The sequence below is a fragment of the Talpa europaea genome (assembly GCF_964194135.1).
Source record: "Talpa europaea genome assembly, chromosome: 4".
NCBI classification, from domain to species: Eukaryota; Metazoa; Chordata; class Mammalia; order Eulipotyphla; family Talpidae; genus Talpa; species Talpa europaea.
In genome coordinates, this window is record NC_140070.1 from 140,487,900 (window position 1) to 140,514,443 (window position 26,544).

General features: G+C 39.4%; 1 protein-coding gene across 2 annotated transcripts; it reads right to left on the bottom strand.

The window, feature by feature from the left end:
* Positions 1 to 202: 202 nt before the first annotated feature.
* On the bottom strand, positions 203 to 25,563 carry CRYZL1 (crystallin zeta like 1). Of its 2 annotated transcripts, XM_084231837.1 has the most exons (12): positions 25,394 to 25,563; positions 22,808 to 22,885; positions 20,685 to 20,757; positions 15,883 to 15,927; positions 14,700 to 14,768; positions 9,931 to 10,064; positions 8,316 to 8,427; positions 6,170 to 6,268; positions 4,709 to 4,830; positions 3,894 to 3,999; positions 1,128 to 1,176; positions 203 to 645 (listed from the first exon to the last, which is right to left on the bottom strand). In XM_084231837.1, the coding sequence occupies exons 1-12, from the start codon at positions 25,457 to 25,459 to the stop codon at positions 546 to 548; spliced, it is 1,053 nt and encodes a 350-aa protein (XP_084087963.1). In that variant the 5' UTR covers positions 25,460 to 25,563; the 3' UTR covers positions 203 to 545. The 2 variants fall into 2 exon arrangements, with proteins under 2 accessions (XP_084087963.1, XP_084087964.1); XM_084231838.1 differs by lacking the exon at positions 15,883 to 15,927.
* Positions 25,564 to 26,544: the final 981 nt, after the last annotated feature.

Below are 26,544 nucleotides of genomic sequence, written 5' to 3' on the forward strand. Positions count from 1 at the left end.
CGCCCCCCGGGCTCCCCAGGGCCGGCGGCCGGGGCGCGCTCCCGGGGGCCGCCCGGCGGGGCGCGCGCCCGGCCTCCCGCGGGCCCCGAGCCAGCCCCGCGCGGACGCGCACTTGGGAGACCTCAGGCGTCTGTGAGCTCGAGCCGCGCGACGCGCACCCACACGCAAACGACAAATCACGACAGCGGAGCCTGAGGAGCGTCTCAGCGGCTTGATGACGCGCGAGGGGACCCCGGGGCGCTGGGGGACCCCGGGGCGCCCGAGCCGGGCCCCGCGCAGGCGCACGACTTTCAGAATATTCCCCGCGGGACAGTCTCGACTGTGCAGCGCTTTTTCAGAAACTTCAAGTAACTCTGAGCCTCGCCCCTCGGCAGGAAGGTTGTGCTTAAAAAAAAAAAACAAAAAACCAAAAATACCCCCAAAAAAACCCCAAGCCGGAACAACTTGCTTTCATCGTCCATGACTTTTCTGAACAATTTCCAAGGACACTCTGGCTTCGGGCACCGGATCGGGTTCATCCAACCGAGGTCGGAGATAGAACACAATTAAAACTGAACAACTTGCTTTTTTCTTCCTTGACTTTTCTGAACAACTTCCATGGAGACTTTCGCCTCATACAGGGGAATGGGCTCGTCCAGCCGAGGCCTGAGGAAGGAGGAGAGTATTAGACACGTGGGGGTGGGAGCGACAGTTGCTGCAGTTCAAGTCTATGACTTCAAATAATTCAAACAAACTCATCCCGTGTCAAAGAGGTTAAATTGCAAAGGAAAAGAACATCTGCTTTCTCTACTCCTGCTTTTTTGATAATCAGGTCTAAACTTCCAAAAATGTTACTTCCCCTCTTCTCAAGCTTGGGTTTGCAGGCTGCTCTGGAGGGTGAGGTGGAGCCGCCCAGGGCGCCCTGGCGAGGAAGGAGAAACTCGGGGGCACCTTCCATCTTAAGGAAGATTTATTTGCTGGTGCATCCCGAGATATGCTTTGAGAAAAGTACGCAAGGCAACATTTAATGTAAACAAAAACACAGGAGCACAATAGATACACGGTGAAAGCAGAACAGAAGTGGAGACCCTGCGCTATCCCGTGGAGAAGAGGAAAGTAAACACGCCAGGGGCTGGTGAAGGGCATACCTGAACACGCCGGCTGACAGCTTCTCCATCACGTCCTTCAAGATGCGTGCTGGAGGACTGTTAAGGTGGCAACGCAAAGGAGAGAGGGCTGAATAAAGCCGAGGATGCTAAGGAGGACGTGAGGCAGGCCTCATTCCCCATTCCCCCCACCTTTTCAAGTTTAGCATTCTCAGAAATTCAAAATTTGATATGGAACTTCTGTAAACCCTCACGTTTACCTCTAAAAATGGGGAACTGGGGAACTCATTTGAGGGAGGTGGTGACATAACGGAACCTAGACTTCTGAGGACAAAAGGTGGACCGAGCAGGCCGAGTGCTTCCCGATGGACGGTCACGGAGTGGCGAGAGGTGTTCATTTCAGCACTAGGTTTGATATTTCATTAAAAATAAGCTTAGCACTTACATCTCTATAGGTGCACACTTATTTACTAAGCTGGCTACAGATTCAAAAAGATTCAAAATTTGTGTGCAAGAAAGTTAAGCTGTGTCATGCGCCACTGAGTGAATCAGAAAACTGTACATTGTAGAAATTGAGAAATTTAACTGAAATTACAATATTAGGATTGAGAGTATATACCTGTTAGTACTGGCGTATGACCACACAACTAAAAGGCAATCTCTTGTGTTAAATCACAAGCATCAACTTATGTGAACTGATTGAGGGGAGCTTGCACAGGCGGGGACTGAACCTAGTTTTCAAAACATGCTACTAGCATTGCTGTTAATATAGGGTGTTCTCCACCGTCACCATTCCATGGTGTTCTTTTTCTAAAAATTGAGTGATGATCAACCTGTAACATTCTGTTCAAGTGTATAATGTGATTCCATATCTGTATGTCTTGGGAAGTGACCCCATATGCTACTTTCTTTTTTAAACTTTTTTTTTAAAAAAGATTTATTTTATTTATACAAGAACCGGGGTATGGGCCAGATGCGCGGGAGAGTGAGAGGATTCACCAGAGACAGAACGGGGAACAGAACAGGCAGACTGACGAAGTCCACTGCTGAGGGGAGCAGTGGGTGAGACAGGAGAGGTCTGTTCACCATGTGGGTCTGCCTGGGCCACCAGGGAGGCCCCCTTATGCTACTTTTGATAATTACAATGTTACTGGACATTGAAGTTGCTTTATGTTAAAATCAATTTAAACTTTCTTTTGGAAAGTTATAATTTAGTTTATTTTCCAAATTTAGTAGTAAAATATTCAATCAGAAATACTTCTAACTTACATTAAGGGAATGTTCTGGTTTTGAAGTTTATTCTTTAAAACTCAACACATGCAGTATACTATTGAAATACTATCATTTGAAAGTACCAAAATGTCTGGCCTCATTCTTAGAACTCTAGTCTTCACACATATCACACATATGTAACTACACACATGACAAAAGTATGACACGTGGTGAGATGTCCAGGGTCTGCAAGTCTCTTTCCTTATGTACAAAGATACTGTATTTTTGATCTAATGTATTACACATTTTACTGGATGCAGCTCCCTTTAAAAGGGGCATCTGGGGCCTCCCTGGTGGCGCAAGGGGTTAAGTCTCAGCACTATGAAGCTATGGCAGCCACTGTAGCAGGAGTTCAACCCCCTGCCAGGGAGCTGACCCACCTGGCACAGCAGACCTCTCCTGTCTCCCCTCAGCAGTGTATTTCAGTCAATCTGCCTGTTCTGCTCCCCACTCTGTCTCTGGTGAATCCTCTCACCTTCCCCTTCCCCCCAACCCTTAATCCCCTGTACTGCACTTGTGGCCTACACCCCAGCTCTTGTATGCATAAATAAATCTTAAAATAAATAAATAAAAGGGCTATCTTACAACCAGTGGTTTCCTCTCTAGTAGGCCCTGCTCTGGAGAGGCCTCACCTTTTTCCTGGAACTCTTTTCCATTACTTTTACCAAAACTGGAATGATCTGGCTTCACTTACCAGATCTGTCTTTGAATAACTTCCATTTTAAAAAATTCAAACCCATGTTCGTTGATGAAGATTTCGTAGCATTAATATTTTTAAAAACACCCCACAAAAGGCCTCCCCGGTGCTGCAGCAGTTGAGCACTGGGTTGCGAAGCTGCCCACAGCCTCTGCAGCGCCGGTTTGATCCCCAGCCACTGGGCGAGAGTCCCACATGGCGCGCGGACCTCTCCTGCCGTCCGCTGTTCCCCTCAACAGTGTACTTCGTCCGTCTGCCTGTTTTGCTCCCTGCTCTGACTCTGGTGAATTCTCTCACCCTCCCGTGCTTCTGACTGTACCCAGTGCTTGTATAAATAAATAAATAAATCTTAAAAAAAAAAAACAAAACACCCCACACATTCTTCCATTTAGGTAAGTACTCTGGCATTTTCGCACACGACCCCATGGAGGAGTGATGTAATCTTTCAAGGTGCTATGTGGTCTCCAAATCTCCCATGTATCTTATATTTTATTTCCCATTCAGAAATGGGTGAGACTGACTGTGTGTAACTCCTCCTGCACTTGCTGGCTGTGTTTTCTCTGTTAAACCTCTCTATGTTTCAGTCTTTTCACCTGTAAATAATGGTACTAACACCTCATAGGATTGTTTTAACCTTTAAATAAATACTCGTCAAGCACTTGGAACATTGGCATTGACATGCTCAATGAAAGTCAGCTGCAATTATTATTTATCCATTATTTACATTATCTTTTTATTTTATGTTATTTTATTATATATGTCATCATCATTAAAGACTTTAATGATTAGAGTACAAGTAAATTCAAACCCAAACTCAGGTCAGCAAGAAAAAAGGATATAAAGATACTTCCCCTGTTGCACATTGGACAGATTCCATACTTCATCATTAAGGAAAGCCACCGATGCTCCCTTGAGGAAAAGGCAGTGGCTATCTGGAGGGTCCAACTTGGGTAGAATGCACAAAGACTCATCAGTTACTGTGAGTTTAACAGTGGAGACATGATTGCTACACAAATTAAATACCCAAATCAATCAGCACACAAACTTTAATGATAATATATAAACTACAGTATTTTCTAATTCATTGTCCAAAATACTGACACACAAGGTCAGAGGCAAGGCCACACCTGAATCCTGGTGATGGAGCAGAAGTGGGGTACATGCATGTGATTTCTGGCTGCTACTTACTAGTCACCTTCATGAGGATGTTGGAAAATCAGTGAAGACTGGAATGTGAAAATGATGGTGTTTGCATATCAACCAGGATAAAAATATTTAACTTTTATTCTGTTAGAAATGTAACTTTGGGAGCTAAAACATACACACACATATATAGTACATTCCAATTTGAATAAGAACACTGACTTATATAGAAATTTTTTGCTAAGTATTTGGCAATAATAATGTTTGTTACTAAGAAAAAAATCCCTTTTGAAATACTAATAAAAAAATTCAGAAGTCACTACTTCCAAAGTACCATTTCAACATTTTGGCCAACATGTCATTAAAACAAAAAAATAAGCTACATTTCTTTAAAAATAGGCTATCGTTCAGAATTTATGCTAATTTTGCCATGTCATTCCCCCCAAACTTCGTCATTCTTCTTTATTAACCTTCTGATGTAATAATAATGCTTCATTATTTCTGATAATACCTGCAAGTTTTCTTCTGTTGTAACCCAATGACCTCCAACGCCAAGAAGGGTGATGATATCATGTTTGTGTGGCAGCAGCTGTAATTTTACGGCTGGTTCATCATCTTTACTATATAATCTCACTTATAAGGGAATAATTTTTAAAAAGAGAGAGAAGAGATATATTTTATAGTGAGCTGCCAATAATTTATTCTTCAAACAAGTTCTTTTTAGATGCCATAAAATATACTTTTTTTTGCATTAAAATGGGCTTAGAATTTACTCTAGATTTAATTATAAGTGAAATAACTAAAGCTACAAAGTCTATTTTCATTTGACAGTCAGGCCAGGTAACAACAAATAACACATCATACCAACAGTTTAGAACTCTGCGGAAAGCTGACTACTGATGAAGAAACTCATAGACTCAGTCATACTTGGCCATAATTTTCAAATGTCCATTTGAGGGCCTCCCCGGTGGCGCAGCGGTTGAGAGCTGGGTTGCGAAGCTGCCCGCAGCCTCTGCAGCGCCGGTTCAATCCCCGGCTGCAACCCGGTCACTGGAGGAGGGTACCGCATGGCACGTAGACCTCTCCTGCCGCCCGCTGCTCCCCTCAGCAGTGTACTTCAGTCCTTCTGCCTGCTCCCCTCAGCAGTGTACTTCAGTCCTTCTGCCTGCTCTGCTCCCCACTCTAGCTCTGGTGAATTCTCTCACCCTCCCTCGCTTCTTACTGTACCCAGTGCTTGTATAAATAAATAAATAAATCTTTAAAAAAGAAGAAAAAGAAACTTTATTAAAAAAAAATTAAAAAATAAAATGTCCATTTGAAATTTTGATGCAGTATACATTCACCTCCACAGAAAGACTTTCCTGAGATAATTTCAAATCTTGAAAATACTAGTTAAATAGAAGCATGTGAGGAGCACAGCTGTGTCCGTGTACAACTCTCACAAGGGGGAGACATCGCACGGAGAGGCAGTGAGAGCCCTTTGCAGGTGTGCAATCTGCCTTTCAGGTGTGATGCACAATCCCTTGCGTACAGATATAGATATTACACTAAGAAAGTTCCAGGATGGTGAAAATGGAACAAAACCCTGTATGTTTTCCAAATAGTGACAGCAGGAGTCAGCCACCCAACGGAGCCCCACATGGGAGATCTGCATGGACAGGCATCTGGCTGAGGCCTGAACCTGTGTCAACTGTGAGTCATTGAGGAGGCCCTGCGTACAGATTTCTTCTAGACACTTAAACTCCAATGCTTGTACCTTGAAAGGTAAGCATGTTTTTTAACTCAAGATAGTGCTTACAATGGGAACAAAATGAAGAAGCTGTAATTTAACTAGAAAAGTTAACTAGAAAACAAATACTGAGCAATTTAATAAATATGCTACTAATTATTCCTTGGTTATACATTTCCCCCCCTGAAATTTTGTCCTTCACACACCAGAGATTATAGGCGACTGTTTTAGTAAAGTACCCACCTCCAGCATCTAGGACAATATCTACTCCCAGTCCACCTGTTTCTTCTAAACAGCTTTCAGCAACATGGGCTTTGCCATTAGATACATCGATGACTCGGGCTGTAAGGGACAGAAAGGCAGGCAACGGTACAGTTCTCTAAGGGAACAACATAACAAAATCAGAGAAAAAGATCAAGAAAAGCAAATAAATATCTGTACTCTGTATGAATTACGTGATTACAACAGTCACTGAATCCAAATTATACTTTTTCTCACCTAACTCAATATTGGTAAGAATCATTTGAAAAGTAAGGACTGGTAATATTAATAATATAAAAATATGAGCACTGTGTGGATAGTATATTTCAAGGCAGGTCTGTTGACACAGGGGAGCACTCTCTAGAGTTACAGGCACACTGTCAGAATCTGAATCTCAGAGACATAAAACCCGAGAGATACTAAGACACGGACTGAAAGATTAAGCAATTTCTTAAGCATGCTTAGATGTAATAGCATTTAGAGCAGTAAGTACAAAGTATATTTGTGCAATGTGGTATTTCTCTGTGAGAGGTTGCTTTAAAAAAATTCTTTCTTAGTTATAGAAATCCCCCTCTACCTCCACTACCTGGTCCCCAAAATGAAGAAAAATTAAAGCAAAGAAAAAAGATGATCATTTTTAGCAGTTAGTGAAAATGAAAATAATTCTAAACTGGTTGCCTTAAAGTATTATATGAATAGACTAAATCAATGACAGAATTAAAAAACACCCGAGAATTTGAACTGGTAAACAACGATATACATTTATATTTCATTTTTGTGTTTTCTAGCATATTGTTAAAGAGAATTCTCAGATTTCTCTAATCTCAGAATGCTGAGATTAGAGATGTAGCCAATTGCAATCTGAGTTTGGGGGATGGGAAGGGGGTGGGAAGGCAGGGAAAGGGGACTGCAGCACCTCAGAGGGGCAGATTAACCAATAAGAACCTCGACCTTCATTAATGCTCCCCACTTCCATTTTCAATCTCTTCTTTCTCCTTTATTTTCTAGTTTCCTCCTTTCTCCAGTCATGTCTTAGCCTTCCTTCTAGTTCTTTTTTTTTTCTTTTCAAAGATTTATTTTTATGCAAAAACTGGGGTACAGGTCAGAGGCATGGGATGGTGAGAGGATTCACCAGAGACAGAGCGGGGAGCAGCACAGGCAGACGGACAGAAAGCACTGCTGAGGGGAGCAGCAGGCGAGACAGGAGAGGTCTTCCCCACCACGAGAGGTCTTCCCCACCATGTGGGTATCTCCCTGGTCGGCCGGGAATCAAACCCGTGCTGCAGAGGCTGCGGACAACTTCACAGCACTGCGCTCAACCCCCTGAGCCACCGGGGAGGCCCACTTCCTCCTAATTCTTGATTTCTCTGCCTGAAGCATAATGTAACAAAGGACATAATGTGGGCTTTAATGGTAGAGAGGTCTGGATTCAAATTCCATTCCAGTCCAGACCTTCTAGTTTTATATCCTTGGACAAGCTGGTCAAGCTGTCTCAGGTGCTGTGTCCTGGCTGGCCCACACAGGTGTGTTAAGGAAATATGGAAATACCATCCACATTCCCATCAATGCCCCCACCTGTCCTTCCTGCCTGCCCTTCACTTACACACTGTTTATCCTCTTTTCTGTTTTGCCACTCCCATCTTTCTCTTCTCCTTTTTCTTTTCTTTTCTTTTCTTTTTTCAGTTCTTTCTATATTTATTGCTGTTTGGAAAGGAGCCATCTTTTAAAGAACTCCTGTCTCTACTTATCTCCCACTCCGACTATACCTGACCCGTGTTTCTGGGTAACTGACTTATCGCTCTTCCTTATGTGTCACAGACAACGGGCAACTTTATATTATCAGGTAAAAATAAACTGACTTATTGACTTAAGTGAAAGATGCATCAGGCATTTCTAAATTGTGTTCAAGTTCGCCTAATTTAAATGTGGGTAAGTTGACAGCATTAGGGCAAAGAAGGAAAACCACTAAAAAAAGTACAACTCTCACTTAAGTGAACATGGACTTAGTGCAGACACTGAGTGCACTGGAAAGCGATTTTCATGGGATTTTGCCCTTCATTTCTCAAGCGCCGCTTTGAGGGTGATACCCCTCAAACTTTTAGAGTTTGTGTTGAGGACAGTCACCCACCTACAGAAGACCGCAGTCTGTCCAGACACTGCTTGTCTTCCAGGCTCTGTGCCGTCGTGATCACTTTCGCTCCTCTGTGCTGTGCCAGCTGAATGGCTATGGTGCCAAGTGCCTGTGGGAGAAAGCACATGGGGCTTGTGAGTACAGAGCCTAGCAGCCCTACCCAATTTACTTTCTAACACTTTAGTGCTACATAGTATATTCTATTTTTTTTTAAGATTTTATTTTTTATTTATACAATAACTGGGGTACAGGCCAGAGGCACTGGAGGGTGAGAGGATTCACCAGAGACAGAGTGGGGAGCAGAGCAGGCAGATGGACCGAAAGCACTCCTGAGGGGAGCAGCAGGCTCAACAGGAGAGGTCTGCTGTGCCATGTGGGAATCTCCCTGGCTGGCTGGGAATTGAACTTGCGCTGCAGAGGCTGCTGACAGCTTCACAGCACTGTGCTCAACCCGCTGCGCCACGGGGGAGGCCCGCTACATAGTATATTCTAAACTTTTTTTTTTAAAATTTTTTTTATTAGGCATGTATTTTTATTTATTTATGATTTTTATTTACTTGTTTGTTTGTTTTGTTTATACATGCACTGGGTACAGTAAGAAGCGCGGGAGGGTGAGAGAATTCACCAGAGCCAGAGCGGGGAGCAGAGCAGGCAGAAGGACCGAAGTACACTGCTGAGGGGAGCAGCGGGCGGCAGGAGAGGTCTGCGCACCATGTGGGACCCTCCTCTGGTGGCCGGGGAGCAACCGGGGATCGAACCGGCGCCGCAGCTTCGCAACCCAGTGCACAACCGCTGCGCCACCAGGGACCGCTACATAGTATATTCTAAAGTGCTATCTGATAGAGAAAATGTGGACCAGTTTAGTAGGGGAAATGTTTGATTGGCTCTCTCCTCCAGGAGTGGGAGCAATGCCACACCTCATGCTCCGGCCTAGCCTGTCCACCGCACACCCTTTCCAGGACGGAGGGACACATTCAGCTGTGGCCTCGGCAGAAGCAAGATGGGCTCTTCAGGGCCTTGTCTGCCTCATGGTCTAAGCTAATAATACACTACACTTCTAGTCCAGCTACCTCTCTTTGAAGATCAAAGCATTTCAAAAGTTTCACTCCTTTGCTGACCCTGTGGGCTAGGTTCAGGGAGGCTGAAACCAATGCCAAAGACAGTTATGCCTTTTTTTAAAACGCAAAGAAAAACAACAGCTGGATGGAAAATAAAACTATAAATTCACCCAAAGCTTTGTTAACACTTTTAGGTTATATTTTTATGGATTCTCTTTTTTGGATGATAGATATGATGTTTACATTAGCATATTTCTTGTGTGCACCGTCTATGAATGGGTCTGGCTTTAAGGACTTCAAGAGCTATTTCAGGCTTTGGAGAACAGGTGTGGATAAGAAAGGTCTGTCTGCTTTTTTAATGTACCAGCAGAACCAGTGTCATATGAAACTAAACACATCAACATTCGAAGAAAGACTGCTTATTTCAATGAAATGGGTAGAGCAAAATAAACTCACTGCAAAGAATTGCATTAGCAAATGGATGGCCCATTTCTAAATGCCCTAAGATTCGGGTACAGTTTGGTTGGTTCTTTAACAAAACGATTAGCACCTACACTTGCTCCGTCCATGATCAGCACCGACTTCCCAGGAGAAAGATGAGAAAGATAATGCAGAGCCGTGTAGGCGCGCACACCATCCCGAACCGTTCCAGCGGCTTCTGTCCACGTTACTTTTTCTGGTTTGTGAACTATCACAAAGAACAAGAGGAAACAACCTGTGACAAGTTCCCTTAGTCTTCCTCCTGGACCTAGTTCTGTCTGTGTCCACCCCAGCTCCTCTTTCACCTACATTACTGTTCCCAAGTTCCCAGTCTTGCCCATGTGTCACCCACTCTCAACAGAGGAGCCAGTGGGCGCTTTTGAAATCTTCTTCTTGTGAAAGAAAACACATGCAAAGAAGTACATGAAAGATGAAAGTAAAGTAGAGCTGCTGCTGGGTGAAAAAATAAAACGCAAATATGCAAATAACCATTGTTCTGATTGAGAGAGAACACTGTCGCCACCCAACTAGCTGCCTCTCCCCCACCGGAGGGCACCTTCCCTTTTTAAAACCTCATACAATTGACATCAGAAGCCACTGCCATTCTAACTTAAATTCTTATTTGCTTTGCAGTTAATGAGTCAGGTGTGCATTCCTAAACAACACGATTTAATTTTGCTTGTTTTTAAACTTTATCTAAATGGAGGTGAACCCACACTTGTTGTTTTCTCTCGCTTTTCAGACCTCCTTTGCCATACTTGGTGTAGTGCTTCCCCTTGTTATCTTACCGCATTCTGCTGTGAGAGACACTTTGGTAGGTGATCTGTCCTCCCATTGGGAAATTTGTGTTGTTTCCCGTTGGGGCAGTTATAAATAATGCGGCTAATGCTTCTGTGTAAAAGATACTGTCGCATGAATGCGTGTTTTTCTCCAAGGTACTTACTGAGGAATGGAAATCTGAGGCCCCAGCTTCTATTACCTTCCACTTTACTGCATACTTTCAAGGGGGATGGATGAGTTTCCATCCCCTCAGCAGTGCAGAGAGCTCTGAAGGCTGTGACAGCCTGGTCACCCCCAGTAGTATCAGATTTACACATCTGGGCCAATCATGTGCATGTGCAGTGGATTCTTACTGTGATTTTGATTTGCTTTTTCCCTTGACTACTGAAGTTGAGATCTTTCTTTGGTTTTGGCCATCTGGAATTCCTTTTGTGAAGGCTGTTCAAATGTTTTTTTTAAAATCAATTTTTCTATTGTGTTATCTTTCCCTTAATGATTTACAGGAATTATTCCCATATTCTAGATGAGTCATGTTTATGTATTGTAAATATTTTCAACTTTATGGCTTCTCTTTTCAATCTCACTAAGAGTCTTTGAAAAGTAGACGTGCCAGAATAATCTTTGAAAAACATAAACAGCATCCAAAACTGCTTAAAAATTATCAATGGTTTTCTAACACACTTGGAACAAAAATGCAAACTGCTAATACAGTTTTAAAGCTCTATAAGATCTGATTCAACTGTGTCTTAACATGTTTAAGTTTTGTTTTTTTTAATGTTGTTCAACCACATGTGATTTTTTCACAGTAGAAGCAATGCTTTCTCATTTTACCTAAAACCAGTTTTATAACAGTTTTCATAGTCTTTACCAGCTCTTTCAAATATTTTTCCAGTAACAGCAATAGATTCAGATGGTTTAGCTAGTGTAGGACAGTCAACATCGCACTTACCAACTAACTAGTGCCATCTACTGGCAAAGGAGAGAATCTAAGTATATCTGTTGAAAATGTTCAGAGACCAGTGAGGTTTTAGTAAATCACACTAAACACCAGGTGATATTACACACAGTACTTTATTCCTTAACAAACTCTTGAAGATAGCTATTCTTCTAATCGTAATGGCCATGAAATGGACTACAGAATAATTAATTCACTTGTATAAGGCCACAGAGCTAGCAAGTTTGAATGCATGACTGTACAGCACATCTATGCTAATGTGTATGTGACCAGTTTGTGTGCAACGTACTTATGTGGAATTTTCTGGGAACCTCTTCCATCTTCTGAATTTAAACCATGTATATTTTCATTAGAATGTCAAACATGTAGTCCTTAAACAAAAAATGCTACAATAAAAACTACATTTAAGATAACAAAGGCTTGAAAAACAGAGTTAAATGTGGTTTAATCCTTGCTTTTGTATTATTAGGTGATCCACAAGTGTTTATTAAGTTATAAAAACTAATGAAAAAAATAAAAGAGAACCATGTATGGGTCAATAACAATAGCGTTATCAGAAACCAGGAATTAGAATTTAAATTCTTTCTACCCTAGGTCCAAAGGAATAACCCTGAAAATGTGTCAAATTACGAATGAAAAGTAAAATTATTTCTCAGGCTTGACAGAATAGCTTGAGAACTGAAAGCACAAAAGAACTGGAAGAATAACTCAACTTCTTAATCTACCCTCAATATTTTACAACAGGATTGTTAAAATCTGAAGGGGAGTTGGTTAGAAGCTCTTTTTTCTGTTTGGTCAAAGAACAGATTTACTGGAAGGTGACTGGTCATTGTGCGCTTTCATATAAAAAAATCAGCAGGGGCCTCCTCAGTGGCGCAGGCAGTTGAGCGCAGCGCCGTGAAGCTGTCCACAGCCTTTGCAGCGAGGGTTCGATTCCTGGCCAGCTAGGGAGATACCCACATGGCGCAGCAGACCTCTTCTGTCTCGCCCGCTGCTCCCCTCAGCAGTGTATTTCAGTAGATCTGCCTGTCCTGTTCCCCGCTTTGTCTGGTGGGTCCTCTCACCCTCCTGCACATCTGGCCTGTATCCCAGTGCTTGTATAAATAATCTTTTTTAAAAAAATCAGCAAAGAATTAACAGGAACTAAAATAGAGCTTTGGAAAAAGGAATACTTTCCCTTGTAAATCCTCAGGGAACATACTGAAGTTATTTCCTCTTTCACAAAATCCAAGAGCTGTGGCAGAGCTTAGGGGTTCTCTAGCTCTGTACCCTCATTTATTATGTAAAGTAAATGTGCCAGGGTCTTGCTTCCAGGTCTGTCTTAAAGTACTTTTTAAAAAGAAACATTTTATTACATTTTCCTTCTCAGGGAATATTTGGCGTTGTTTTCTCTACATGTTGGTGGATTTTTGGAGTATAATCCTTCTCACTTTTAATAGTATAATCCTACACACTTTTAATAGTTCAAAATCCAAATTGGCCTTCTGTCTTTACAAGGTCTGATTAGGGATTTTATCACTGAAGAAAAAAGCCAGGCAAAGTTCTAATGAACTAGTTTACAAACACAGTAATTATATGTCACTCTATAAATAAGATATGAAGAACATGAATCCCAGCACAAGAAGTAGCTGGTGGCATTTCTACCCGTGTGCCATGGATCTAGTCTGATCACATCCTCTTCCCCTACCTAGGATTTCTCAAATCCTCCCCTCCCCTCCCCTACCGTGGGTTACCAGGTAACCAGCGTCCACCTGGCTTTTCATCTCTACCTTTTCATTATATTCTGAAATAAGATATGCTTAATTTTGTATGATCTTAACTTTACAGAAACAAATATACTACATGTTTTCTTCTGAAACTTGCTTTTTTCACACAATATAAGTTGTAATATTCATCCATCTTGATATGTTTGCCTGTTATTCATTTTCACTACTCAGCTGAATTACAATGTGGAGTATCTTCAGTTATCTGTTTTGCTGGGGATGGACTACTGTGACCTCTTGTGCATGTTCACTGGTGCACATCAAGTTTGTCGGGTACATATATACATACATACATATATACATATATATATCTTATTACTTTTTTAAGGTAATACTAACTTATTTTCTAAGGCATCTGTACCAACTTACACTTGCAGCGCATAAAGAGTCCACTGTTCCATATCTTTGCCCAAGCTTGGAATGGTAAGACTATAACTCTGTTAGTCGCACGGGTACATAATGGTATTAAGGTGGTTTTAATTTGCTTTACCCTGATTACTTAGGAGATAACATCATCTTTCATTATGGTTTCCTGAAGTAACTGTGCATAGCTATATATATATATATAAAACATATTTTATATATATATAAACATTTTTAAACTTAAAAATCTAAGAAGAAAATGCCAATAAGAAACATTATATAAATATATTTATATATAAAATTAGCATTTCCATTAAAATGAACACTTGCCAAAAGATATAAGCAACAGAAACCAAAGACAAATTTTCTTAATTCTGTCTCAAATCCTACAAGCACTACCTAAATTTCATTCACTTTTATTTCAGTTAATGACCAAAAATAAGAAGAAAAATAGTCTGAATAGTTAATATGATAAAATAAATAAACCTAAGGAATATTATCCACAACTTCTATTTGGCCAGATATATCAAAAAATACAATATTCTCTATCCCCAAAGAATGTTTTTAACAAATTTCTTCCATTTCTAATCCCATTTTTAGATTAGGCTCCATAATCTAAAAGTCATTTTACAATAAAAGTATATCCTTTTCTTACACATTAGATTAATTAATAGAGGAACAATTAAAAAAATTCTTATTAGAGACATAATCTCAGAGCCAAGGGAGAAACTGCTTTTCAATCTCTGAGAAGTGTTAAGTGAAGCTAAAGGTCTGTATACTGTTTGGTATGAATATGAATTTTCATATCACTTAGTCTGAATATGAACTTTCTGGATACTAAATGTAAACTAGAAGTATCACACGATCAGCCAACAGTTATTTGTTATGTATGCTCATGGCAATGCAAAGAAGTCAAATGTTATTAAATACCACACATGGGAAAAGACTTAAACAAACTCTGGAAGACTGAACCGCTACGTACCTAAGTAATGCTCATGTACTCTAACAACTTCACAAAGCCCAGGGTCTTCAGAATCCAGGGGTAAAATTCCTGAAAGTTTAAATGACAAGTCAAAGGGAAACAATATAAAACTGAATCCATGTCTAATGAGATACTGGTAAGTGTTGGTCTGAACTTTGTTCAGAGGAATCCTGAAGAAGATTCTAGTAGTCACTAGTGTGGGGAAGGGAAGCAGCCAGCTTGGTGCCTGATATGAACACTTTACCAACTATCCTTTTTCTTGTTTCACTTGTAAGTTAAACATGAGGCCAAGTGTACAGCCCTGTCAGAGTGCTGGGGCACCCAGGTTCCCTCATTAAAATTACCCCTGACACTTAGCTACCCTCCAAGTGTGGTTCCATAATATGCTTCAGTTTGCTTCCAATAACTCCCATTTTTTCCCCTAAGCCAGTCTTATTTTATTTTTAACCTCTCCTAAGAATCTTGAGGACACAGTGTCACTGAGAGAAATAATAATTCTCCAGGAAACACTTGAGTCAAAGGCAATACCTTAGAAAGCTCATGAAAACTTTTCTACAAATCCTTTTTAGGCTAAGTATCTTCTAAGCTATATGAATACCTTCCAATGACTATTGCCCACTGAGAAATAGCAATTTTAAAGACAACTAAAGTCATATTTATGTTTATTATATGCTTGTCTAGGATACAGTATATATATTTGCAAAATAGTACTAATTATGGATTGAAAAGAACAGTAAATTGAACATGTCCAGTAAGATTTTAGCTTTATAAGAATAAGGGAGGGGCCAGGTACAACTCCTCTCTGATTTGGAGATTGGAGCTTCTGTGTGGCCAGGTCAGTGAGGGTCTTCAAGCAGAGACCTGTGACTTTTCTGTCTAGAGGCTTCGATTTAGTCTTAGATGATGTATGGCCAGGAAAGGGCCTCACCAAGCACAGGGTGGCCATCTTCCTCTCTGTGATACTGATACACAGCCGTCAAACTGCAGAGGCTTTGAATAAATACTCCATTGAGATCATATTCCCAATTCTCTTCATCAGTGGCTATTTGAGAGCAGATCTCAAAAATCAAAAAAGTACTTATAGATGGAGCAAGGCCACAATAAACACTAAAAATTGTATAGGAAAAAGGAAGAAATGACTTAAAACAGATGCCTTAAAATAGAACTATAAACTGTAACTTACCGACTACTTCATCATCTGGTTGAAAGAATGATACTTTGCTTCCAACTAGAGAGTAGAGAAAAATGAGGATTTAGTATTATCAAGTTTTTTACTGTAATTCTTGTTAAAATAAATCAGAAGAGACATGGATTTATAAAAATCACTAACTTCTAGGATATCTTGATGGTGTTATATTCATTTCAAATATGAATTCTCCACGAAATTTGAGCCATGTGGCTGCTGACATCACAGGGGATGCCTCTGTTCTCAGGTAAGCGTGAGGAACAGAGGGAAAGAATCCATCGTGCGGCTACTATGATGAGTGTGTTGCTCTCCAGCCCTCCTGAGGCTAGCCCACTTTTCTATTATTATTTTCGTTGCAGAATCTCAGACACGTTAACAGGGAATTCTGGTTAAGAGTCACATAAAAATTACTTTAATGTGGGATTATGGAAAAAATTCAGACTGGTGTCCAGAAATTTTTTTGAGCTATATATAAATCAGTCACATTTTCTCTGTATGTGAAGCAAAAATTAACTGTCATCAGTTAATTCTTTTTTTTTTTTTTAGGATTTATTTATGTATACAGGAACTGGGGTACAGGCAAGAGGTGTGGGGGGTGAGAGGATTCACCAGAGACAGAGCGGGGAACAGAACAGGTGGACTGACTGAAGTACACTGCTGAGGGGAGTAGCAGGCAAAACAGGAGAGGTCTGCTGCATCATGTGGGTCAGCTACCTGGCCGGGGATTGAACTCATGCTGCAGTGGCTGGTGATACTTGATAGTGCTGTCTTTAACCCCTGTGCCACCAGGGGCCCTCATCAGTTAATTCTTTAGAATATTTTTGCACAGAGAGTTACAAGGGGAAGAGGAAGGAGAAAACCAAACATTACTGAATGCTTACTGTGTTCATCATTTTTAGGGTATTATATCATTTACCCTTCAGAGTATATCCATGTGGTAGGCATTATAATTCCTATTTAATAGACAAGGAAACTGAAGGGAAGCAATGCCATAAGGTGGCAGCCTGAAAACTAGAAGTGGGCACTATGACCCTGGTACTCAGCAAGTAGTTCTAAAGTCCTGCTTTCCAGGCCTCCTTCCCACTCTGCTGCTTCTTTGGGTCCCTCCTGTGCCACCAGCCTCCTGTACTTGGCTTCTTGCCATTGCACATTTCTCTTCCCTTCTGTAGTAGGTAAGATCCTCATCCTCCTGGGAATCAGTGTGCTCCTGTTTTCTTGGCTTCCCTCACACTCACTTTAATTGGGCTTTGAACAGTACCATTCCCAAGGGTTCCATGAGATCTTTCTGTTTTTCCTCCATCTCTACCCTCTCCCTGGGAAAGCACAACTACTCTTAATATTTCAAATATAACCTACATGCTGACAACTCTCAAATATTGACATTTCTAGCACAGATCTCTCACCTTTGAGCTTAAACTCACACAATTACTAGATATCTCTGTGAAATGTCACTTAGGTGTTTTGAACCCAACAAGTGTAAATCTAAACTCATCATCTGCTAAATCTGGTTTTCTACCCTGCTCAATTAATACCATAACCAGAATCCTGTAAATCAATCCTGGTTCTTAACTGTCTTATTTCCCCTATTCCAATCAATTCCTAAGCCCTGCTGACTTTACTTCTTCACTATTTCTTGAAGACATCCCTTGTCTCCACCCAGCCAGCAATGCCTAGGAAATGGATTTTGTTGTCCCTTGCATGTTGGTTCATGACCCGTTTAGCCCTTGGCATACGTCCTGGCGTGCTTCACAGCTGCCCTTCACATGGTCACTCTAGTAATCCCCATAGACACATGAGGCACATTAAGATCTGGTCCACGACTACCCTCCTGCTGCATTTTTTGTTGGTTGCGTGTGTGAAGGAATCAATGTTCATATCAGAATGAAAATATTTAGTTCAATAACTTTAATTCTGCTATATTTGAAGGAGAATTTTCTTGACAAAATGTTTCTCTGCTGCCAAATACCTCCAACTCCTAGCCAGAGCTTTATGTTGCTTTAGCAACACCAAACTCTGTGATGTGTATGTTATTACTCGCTTCTTGCTCATGATACCCTCTCTGCTGAGTGTGAATCTCCTCCTGCAGCCCAACCATCAGGCTGTCTTATTCCAAGAAAGCCTTCCTGTTTCTCCTGAATGGGTCAAGCACTTCTCCTTGGAGCTTACACAATAATCTGCTCAAAGGTATATACCTCTCTCCTAGACTGTAAACTCTTTGAGGGCAGGACTTCGTCTTACTTATCTTTGTATTCCAAATACTCAGCAGGTATATGTTAAATATGGAATGACTGACCATCTTCTGGCCATTATCATTTTTATTTTCCTATAGTCTGATCAGAGGAAGGAGAGACAAAGAAATTAGGATTTCATTATGTTATAATGAAATTATACATTGAGGAGTATTACACATAAAGTAAAATCAGATAAAAATCAAATAGTCTAACCTATGTTATTACTCCCCCATTCTTTCACTTACATGAGAAAGAACAACTGCATACTGACTGGTCACAAACTACTGGCTAACAGTGACTATGAACAGCAGGTCTATTTAGAAACAAATTATCTCAAACACTTAAGTGTATATATCTGATGCCTGTTATGACCATTCTTTATACCTTGTGCACCATTTTAAAAAGCCTGAAATTACCCTCTAGGCAAATTGATGCCCCTAAATCAATATAGATAGGAAACTGACATCAGGTTTTTAGTTTTCAATTATCATTCTCTCAAAAGTTTTATTTTCGATGAACAACTCAGTTATTCCCTATTTTACAGTGCTGAACTCTTATACAGTGTATGTTTGTTCACCTAAGCCAGAGAGAATGAGTTCAATCTTGTGTCCTCCACTTATGTACCAGTTGTGTGATGGGCAGGTCAATTAAAGTCTCCGAGATTTAATCATACAATTTCTAAAAAAAAGAACTGGACAGTTCTCACTCATAGGGCAGTAAGGATTAAGTGAGATAATACTCATGAAATACTTAGAACAAAGAAAGTTTTTTTTTTAATTTTATTTTTATATTTCCCATACAATTGCAACCCCCTTATTTTGACCCCAATCTCTCCTTTCCCCACCTCCCCCCATAGTGTGTCTCTGGTTCATATTTGTTTGTTGATTTTATTTTTTCTTTCTTATAGCTATTCTTTTTCCTGGTCCCTTATTTAGGTTTTCTAGATTCCTGCTATGAGTGAGACCATCCAGTATTTTTCTTTTTCTTTCTGGCTTATTTTGCTGAGCATGATCCCTTCCAGCTCCATCCATGTTGCTGCAAATTGCATGAGTTTATCTTTTTTGAATGCTGAGTAATATTCCATGGTGTATATGTACCACATCTTCTTGATCCAGTCATCTATTTTTGGGCATTTGGGTTGTTTCCAAAGCTTAGCTATTGTAAACAGTGCTGCTATAAACATAGGGGTGCAGGTGTTCTTTGGAATTAATGTTTCTGTGCCCTTTGGGTAAATACCTAGGAGTGGAATTGCTGGATCATATGGAAGCTCTATTTTTAGTAGGTTGAGGAATCTCCACAGTTTTCCATAGTGGTTGGACCAGCAAAGAAAGTTTTTAATAGATGTTAATTTTAATGTCATTATATCATTTTCTCTATTCAAAATTATGGTATTTAAAATTTTAAAGAGCCTCCTTGGTGGTGCAAGGGGTTAAGCACCGCACTATGAAGCAATCTGCAGCCTCTGCAGCATGAGTTTGATCCCCAGCCAGCCAGGGAGCAACCCACATGGCACAGCAGACCTCTCCTGACTCACCCGCTGCTCCCCTCAGTAGTGTATTTCGTCCGTCTGTCTGTTCTCCCCGCTGTGTCTCTGGTGAATTCTCTAATCCTCCCACGCCTCTGGCCTATACCCCTGTTCTTATATAAATAAATAAATCTTTAAAAAATAATAAGTAAGCTAATACTAACACAGTAAATAACAGCATTGCTTCAATATGCATTCATGGCGAATCAAAATAAAAAGTTACATAAATCTGTAAAAATTAGTTTTAGGATTTATATCATTCCAGGCAGACTATGAACCATCAAACGGAAGTGATGAAAATTTAAGAAGTTTGAAAGGATTAGTCAAAACTTCCCTGAACTATTCAAATTTCAATTAAATTTCTTAATAAATTTTGTACTTCAGCTTAGTAAAATAATTGAAAATTGCAAATGTATTTTTTTCCATTTCCTTCACGGATTTCTATGATATTTAGGAATTTTATGTCTTTTGTTCCTCATAAGCAATGATCTGATAGTTTAATTAGGGCATAAATTATTTTTCCCAAGATGTATGTTTATTTCTTTGTATTTGCTTTCCTTCCCCAATTACTGTCTTTACTCCATATACATATTTTTAGATAACCAAGGTCTAGACACCACAGCTACAATTACTTTTCCCAAAGCAATTTCCAACCAGGTCAAGAGTCAATAAAATCTTATTATTGTATTAAAAAAAAAATCATTCTTTAGTAAATAAAACTAAAAACAATTTTTTTAAACTTAAGACAATTATAAAATCTTACTGGTTATTTGTTCCCAGAACCCATTTTTAGCTTTTAAATGCTAAATTTTAGGCAAACTTTAAAAACAAGTTCCTAACCTCTAAATATTCACTAAATTGTGACAAGCTTTTCAGTTATAAAACACAAATGAAATTCTATTTGTCTTTTTAATTAAAAGGAAAATTTTCTATATAATTAAATTTTATATTTGAAGAAGTGTATATAATTTTGTCAGTAAACTAAAGCTATCATTTCCTTTACCTTAGAAAACAAATTCAGATATTTTTATCTGTAAACTTACCATCTAACACAATTCCAGCAATTTCTCTCCCAACAGGAAAGAAATCTTTCTCCATCTTCATTTCTGCTAGAAGCTAATCAGGACAAAGGCTGTTTACTGTCAAGAATAAATTCTGGCCTCTTCTCATACATGAGGAAAGTAAGAACAAAAATCAAACCACAAAAAACAAACATAATTCCATTTTTGGAATCAAGTCAAAGCATATAACTTCACAAAACAGATTTCTCCAGAGAGTATGAAACCAAGACTATGCTGAGGAATTAATTGGTATGTAGGGCTTAGTTGTGAGTATTATTATTCAAATCACCACTGACATACTTTAAAGTCTTTAATCTGCCAAGTATTGAAGGGAAATTGCAGCCAAACACGTGGTTGGCTAAACACTAACTACCCGTCACCTCTCTGGTGGGGTGAGGAGAATCTGGGGAGACTAGAGAGCTTCTCCAGTCCCATATTCTTTTCCATCTTGAAAGTACTGGGTTAGGGAGCAGGAGGAAGATGTGACAGATACACACAGGGAGACCGCTACAGAATTTCAGATTGGAGTTTCTTCTTTTAAAGGATAAATAATTCATTATTAAGAGATTAGCACACCTGTGTTAGATTCTGACCAAATGAAGTACCTGATTTTTAGAGGGGCAGAATATACACAGATAAACCTGTAGTTTAAATTTTTACACTTATAGCTTTATAACACTTGATTTGAACATGTTTATGGGTATATTGGTATTTTAGGAACAGTAAGTAAAAAAAAATTGAAATACTTCTCATATATGTATTTTTTATTTTTCAATTTTTTTTATTGCCTGTGAATACTTGATTGCCCAAAAAGGCTTTTTCAGTTTGGAACTTCACACTTTTCGAAGATGTTCATGTCATTCTTTTGGAAATACTGGGTCTCTAACAGTTCTTCTACATACACCCATACAGACCTGTAATCATGGTAACCATCCTGTCTCTGTCACTTGCCAAAATATTTGCCAATATAACTACGCAGTTTTCACAACCACTATGCTTAAAAATTGTGTGGTATTTCATTAAATTGATTTTCCATTGATTTCTGTTAGATGTGAAGTTAACTTCCTAGTCTGGGATTTTAATGGATTTTTCATATTTTTAAAAAGAACACATTGGGGCCTCCCTGGTGGCGCAGTGGTTGAGCGCTGGGTTGCGAAGCTGCCCGCGGCCTCTGCGGCGCCGGTTCGATCCCCGGCTGCTCCCCGGCCACCGGAGGAGGGTCCCACATGGCGCGCAGACCTCTCCTGCCGCCCGCTGCTCCCCTCAGCAGTGTACTTCCGTCCTTCTGCCTGTTCTGCTCCCTGCTCTGGCTCTGGTGAATTCTCTCACCCTCCCGCGCTTCTGACTGTACCCAGTGCATGTATAAACAAACAAACAAACAAACAAACAAACTAAATAAATAAAGCATGCCTCTATAAAAAAAAAATAAATAAAAAATAAAAAATAAAAAGAACACATTGGAATACAGAACTACTACAGACAAGGAGTACTAGTATTCCCGGGAAAGGACTTCAGGGCATCTCACTGATTCACTTCTCAGGTCATGATCAGTTACAAAGTAACCCAATGGAAGTCTATAACCTTGATCTGCAGTTTCCCTAGATGTGACATTTTGGAAGAAAACTTTCAGATTTTTAGAAATTATGGTGACATTATATCCAATATAATGGCCCAAAGGAACTATGGCATTAAACTTCACAAAACTATGAGTTAACGGATTTGATTTATTCATCATGGCATATTTAACCACACTTTAATATTTGAAGACTTTCTTTGTACTCCATGATCAATAATGGTAGATGATTGTGGGGTGCTGTGAGGTTGGGAATGTGTGTACATGGGAGAGGAAGACAAAGAGAAATGACTAGAATATGAACCCTATCTAGAAATATTAACTAGAACTATGTCTAGACCAGAAGGTTAATAAATTAGTAAAATAGGTTTCTAGCTTTTATTTTTACTATACTTATAAAGGTAATTTCTTTCTTTATAGTCCTTAGTTTACAAAATACTATCAAATAATATATAAAATATATTACTTCAATTACACTAATAAATTTATTTAATGTAGAAATAGAGTTTTGGCCAAAATAAAAAACAAATACCTTTGTATTTATCTGGCTCAGAGCACAAGCTTTCACTTGAAGTTTCACATAATGATCCTCTGTAACAGGAAGATTTTCCTAGAACCCAAAGAAAATAAAATTACACATTCTTTTGAGTACATGCCTTTATGTTGTGAAAGGCTTCATATATAATTGAGCAAAATTAAACAGACCCCAAATCTTACAGTTAATTGAAAAAGTTACAAGTAATTAACCAGTAGTTTATAATAAAAACAGAATAAAGGGAATTTTGGGGTAAAAGTTTTAAAGTTTCTTTAAAAGCTTTATAGAAATGCAGGGTACCTATTTTGAAAAGGTTCTCAGATACTCAGAGGATATATTTGTAACAAAGAGTAGCAACAAATACTGTATTTTATTTCAACCTAAACACATAGAACCTTCACAAAGGAATAACCCTATACATATAAAACCTGTACTGATTCTGAAATTTTCTTAAGGTTATAATGAAGTTCTTTAGAATCACCTTTTACTTCGTATTTAACACGTCGTGGATATCCTGGCAAGCTCCAAGGAGTTCCAGGGTCAAAACACAAACCTAGGCATAAAATCACCCCCTCTCACTCTTTCTACAGAGTCAGATGTCACTTCAGCAGCAACAACAACAACAAAAATTCTCACATTCAGGTACTCAATGTCATCTACACTTATTAATAAATATAACAACACTGCCCTCAACCATATCCTGGCACCAATAATTAAAACACTCTTTTCAATTCCTGATATACCCCCAAAATTAGGTCTAAAACCACCTAAGGGTAGTTACTTGCCTAGTCTCTCCTGGGACCCATTAAGGGGATCACTGTGCTTTATCTGACTGACAGGAACACAATATTATGGGAACATGTCTTTTAAAATCAGATTTGATATTTGGTGATATTATGAAGACACTCAACAATATTGATGAATTTGTGGATTTTACTCAGGATTGAGTATTTAGTGCCAATCAAATGTCTTGAACACGATGGTAGAAGTCAAGCTGCCTGAAATTTATTTTTTATTTTACTTTTTTAAGATTTATTTTATTTATATAAGAATGGGAGTACAGGCCATATGTACGGAGGGACAGAGCGGGGAACAGAACAGGCAGAATGACCGAAATACACAGGCAAGACAGGAGAGGTCTGCCCCGCCATGTGAGTTGCTCTGCAGCCGGCAGGGATAGAACTGGCACTGCATAGGTTGCGGACAGCTTCCTAGCACTGCGCTCAACCACCTGCGCCACCAGGGAGGCCTCTAACTGCCTGAAATTTAACTCCCAATCTAACTGATTTTGGAGCTCATGAAAGGTAACAGAGAAAAACTGGATTGTGTTCATAATCTAGAAATTATTATTATTACTCTGAAGTATACTGTGATGAAATATATGTAGCCTCAGTTTTTATCCCTAAATTCCCCTTGCCAACAATCATCTATATATGAAATTAAAGCAGTTAAAACTAGAGACCCCATAAAGTTTAGTGAATGAGGTAATTATGTATAAAGCCCAGATAGTAGAATGGAAAGTAATGCTTTTCCTACTTTTTCATTTTATAATAGAAGAGGAAATATTTTCTGAACTATGATTACAATCTTAAAACTCATTTTATTGAGGTATTCAGGTTAATCTGGGTTAGTTTTGCAACATACAAGAATATTAAAGTTGTTCTATTTTCTTAATATCTTTCTTTTCTTTTTTTTTTTTTTTTTAAAGATTTATTTATTTATTTATACAAGCACTGGATACAGTCAGAAGTGCAGGAGGGTGAGAGAATTCACCAGAGCCAGAGGGGAGAGCAGAGCAGGCAGAAGGACCGAAGTACACTGCTGAGGGGAGCAGCGGGCGGCAGGAGAGGTCTGCGCGCCATGTGGGACCCTCACTGGGTGGCCGGGGAGCAGCCGGGGATCAAACCGGCACTGCAGAGGCTGCGGGCAGCTTCGCAACCCAGCTCTCAACTGCTGCGCCACCGGGGAGGCCCTTAATATCTTTCATATCCACACCCTAAAAACTCTTTTTGTGGCATCTCAAGATGTAGTTATAATTAAGTGCTCATTAGCAGATGATTGGACAAAAAAGGTGTATTTGGGCCTCCTTGGTAGCCTAGGGATTAAGTCTCAACACTACCACCTCGACGGTATGAGTTTGATCCCTGGCCAGGGAGGTGACCCACATGGTGCAGCAGACCTCTTCTATTTTGCCCGCTGCTCCCCTTAGCAGTGTATTTCAGTAGATCCACCTGTTCTGGTCCCCATTCTGTCTCTGGTGAATCCTCTTACACCCCAGCCTCTGGTCTGCACCCCAGCACTTCCATGCAAAAATAAATAAAATCTTTAAAAAAAAAAAAAGATGCAATAGTCTTAAAAAAAAAAAAAAAGGTGTATGTGTGAGTCATGGAATACTACTCAGCTATAAAAAATGATGAAACCCAACAACATAGATGGGTTCATGTTATTATTATATTTAATGAAGTACGTCAAAGACAAAATCATCTGATTTCACTCCTATGTAACATACAGAATTCAAACAAATAGGTCAACTAAATAAGACAAAAATAAACTTTTACTTAATGATTAAATATTTTTTCTTACCCTTTCTTGAAATACAAATGTAATTTCTTCATTTGTAGAATTTCGTTGAAAATATAAGCCTTTCATAGTCACCTACAAAAGAACAACAAAAATTAGTATACCTGAAATAACCAATAAATGTCTTTGAGACCAAAGAAAGCAAAGCTCGAAAAACAGCTGTGGTAAAGGATAACATAACACCTATAAATGTAGTCTTCAAACAAATACATTTAAATAGTTCGAGAAAGTGATCCAATAAGAGACTATGTAACCATCTCTTGAGAGTACAGAGTTAGAGTTCAACCTTTCACTACAAGGGAGAGCAAGTGCTTAATTTCATTTTGCTATTCAATAAAACTTATTAGATGTACTGGGGAAGGGGGGACCGAACTTTATCAGGGCTAGAGAAGCACAATTTTAATTACCTAAGATGTTATATAAAGGGTGTTCAAAGTCTTAAAAAAAACACTAAAATGTAAAAAAGCAGACATCAAGATGCTCCTTGAAATTGTGGCCCTGTTCTGTATCAATGTATAAACCACTTCATGAAACTACGTAAACCTGTATTCTGGGAATTTCTTCATGAGTCTGCAAGGATTCCACAGTCATTTCTTAAATTCCCATAATAAATGTATGGCAAGACTATTTTCTTTAATGTAAATTTTACAGAAGCAGAAAATACACACAGAAGAGCATGTAGAGCTCAAGTGTGCAGCTCACGGAATTTAACTAAGCGCAGTCACATCACAGCACCAGGAATCCAGAGGCTTTCTATTCCCCTTTCAGTCACTACCTGCCCTCCTAAGAATACTCAATATCCTGATTTTTAGAGCAAATTAGTGTTGTCTATTTTTGACTCTATAAATGAAATCATACTCCTTCATGTCCGGCTTCCTCTCTGTGAGTTTCACACACTTTTGCTTGTAGTTGTAGTTTGTTCACTTTCACTGCTATATAGTATTCCACTGTATGAATTACAATTTATCTCTTTTATAGACGTTTGGTTATTTACAATTTGAGACTCTTACAAACTATTTTGTTAAGCACAATTTGGCACATACCTTCTGGTGGAAGTACTATCATTGCACTTATGTTATGGACATGGAATCTGAGTCTTATAGAGGTTAAGGTATGCATTTAGGGCTTCCCTGGTGGTGCAGGGGTTAAAGTCT

What these genes read in the sequence shown, in the direction of transcription:
- CRYZL1 (XM_084231837.1), bottom strand. Translation starts at nt 25,459, where the DNA reads ATGAAAGGCTTATATTTTCAACGAAATTCTACAAATGAAGAAATTACA. An exon ending in TGAGCCAGATAAATACAAAG is followed by an intron (nt 20,758 to 22,807) that starts GTATTTGTTTTT and finishes TGTCCTGATTAG; the next exon opens with CTTCTAGCAGAAATGAAGAT. An exon ending in CAACAGAAGAAAACTTGCAG is followed by an intron (nt 4,000 to 4,708) that starts GTATTATCAGAA and finishes ATTCTACCCAAG; the next exon opens with TTGGACCCTCCAGATAGCCA.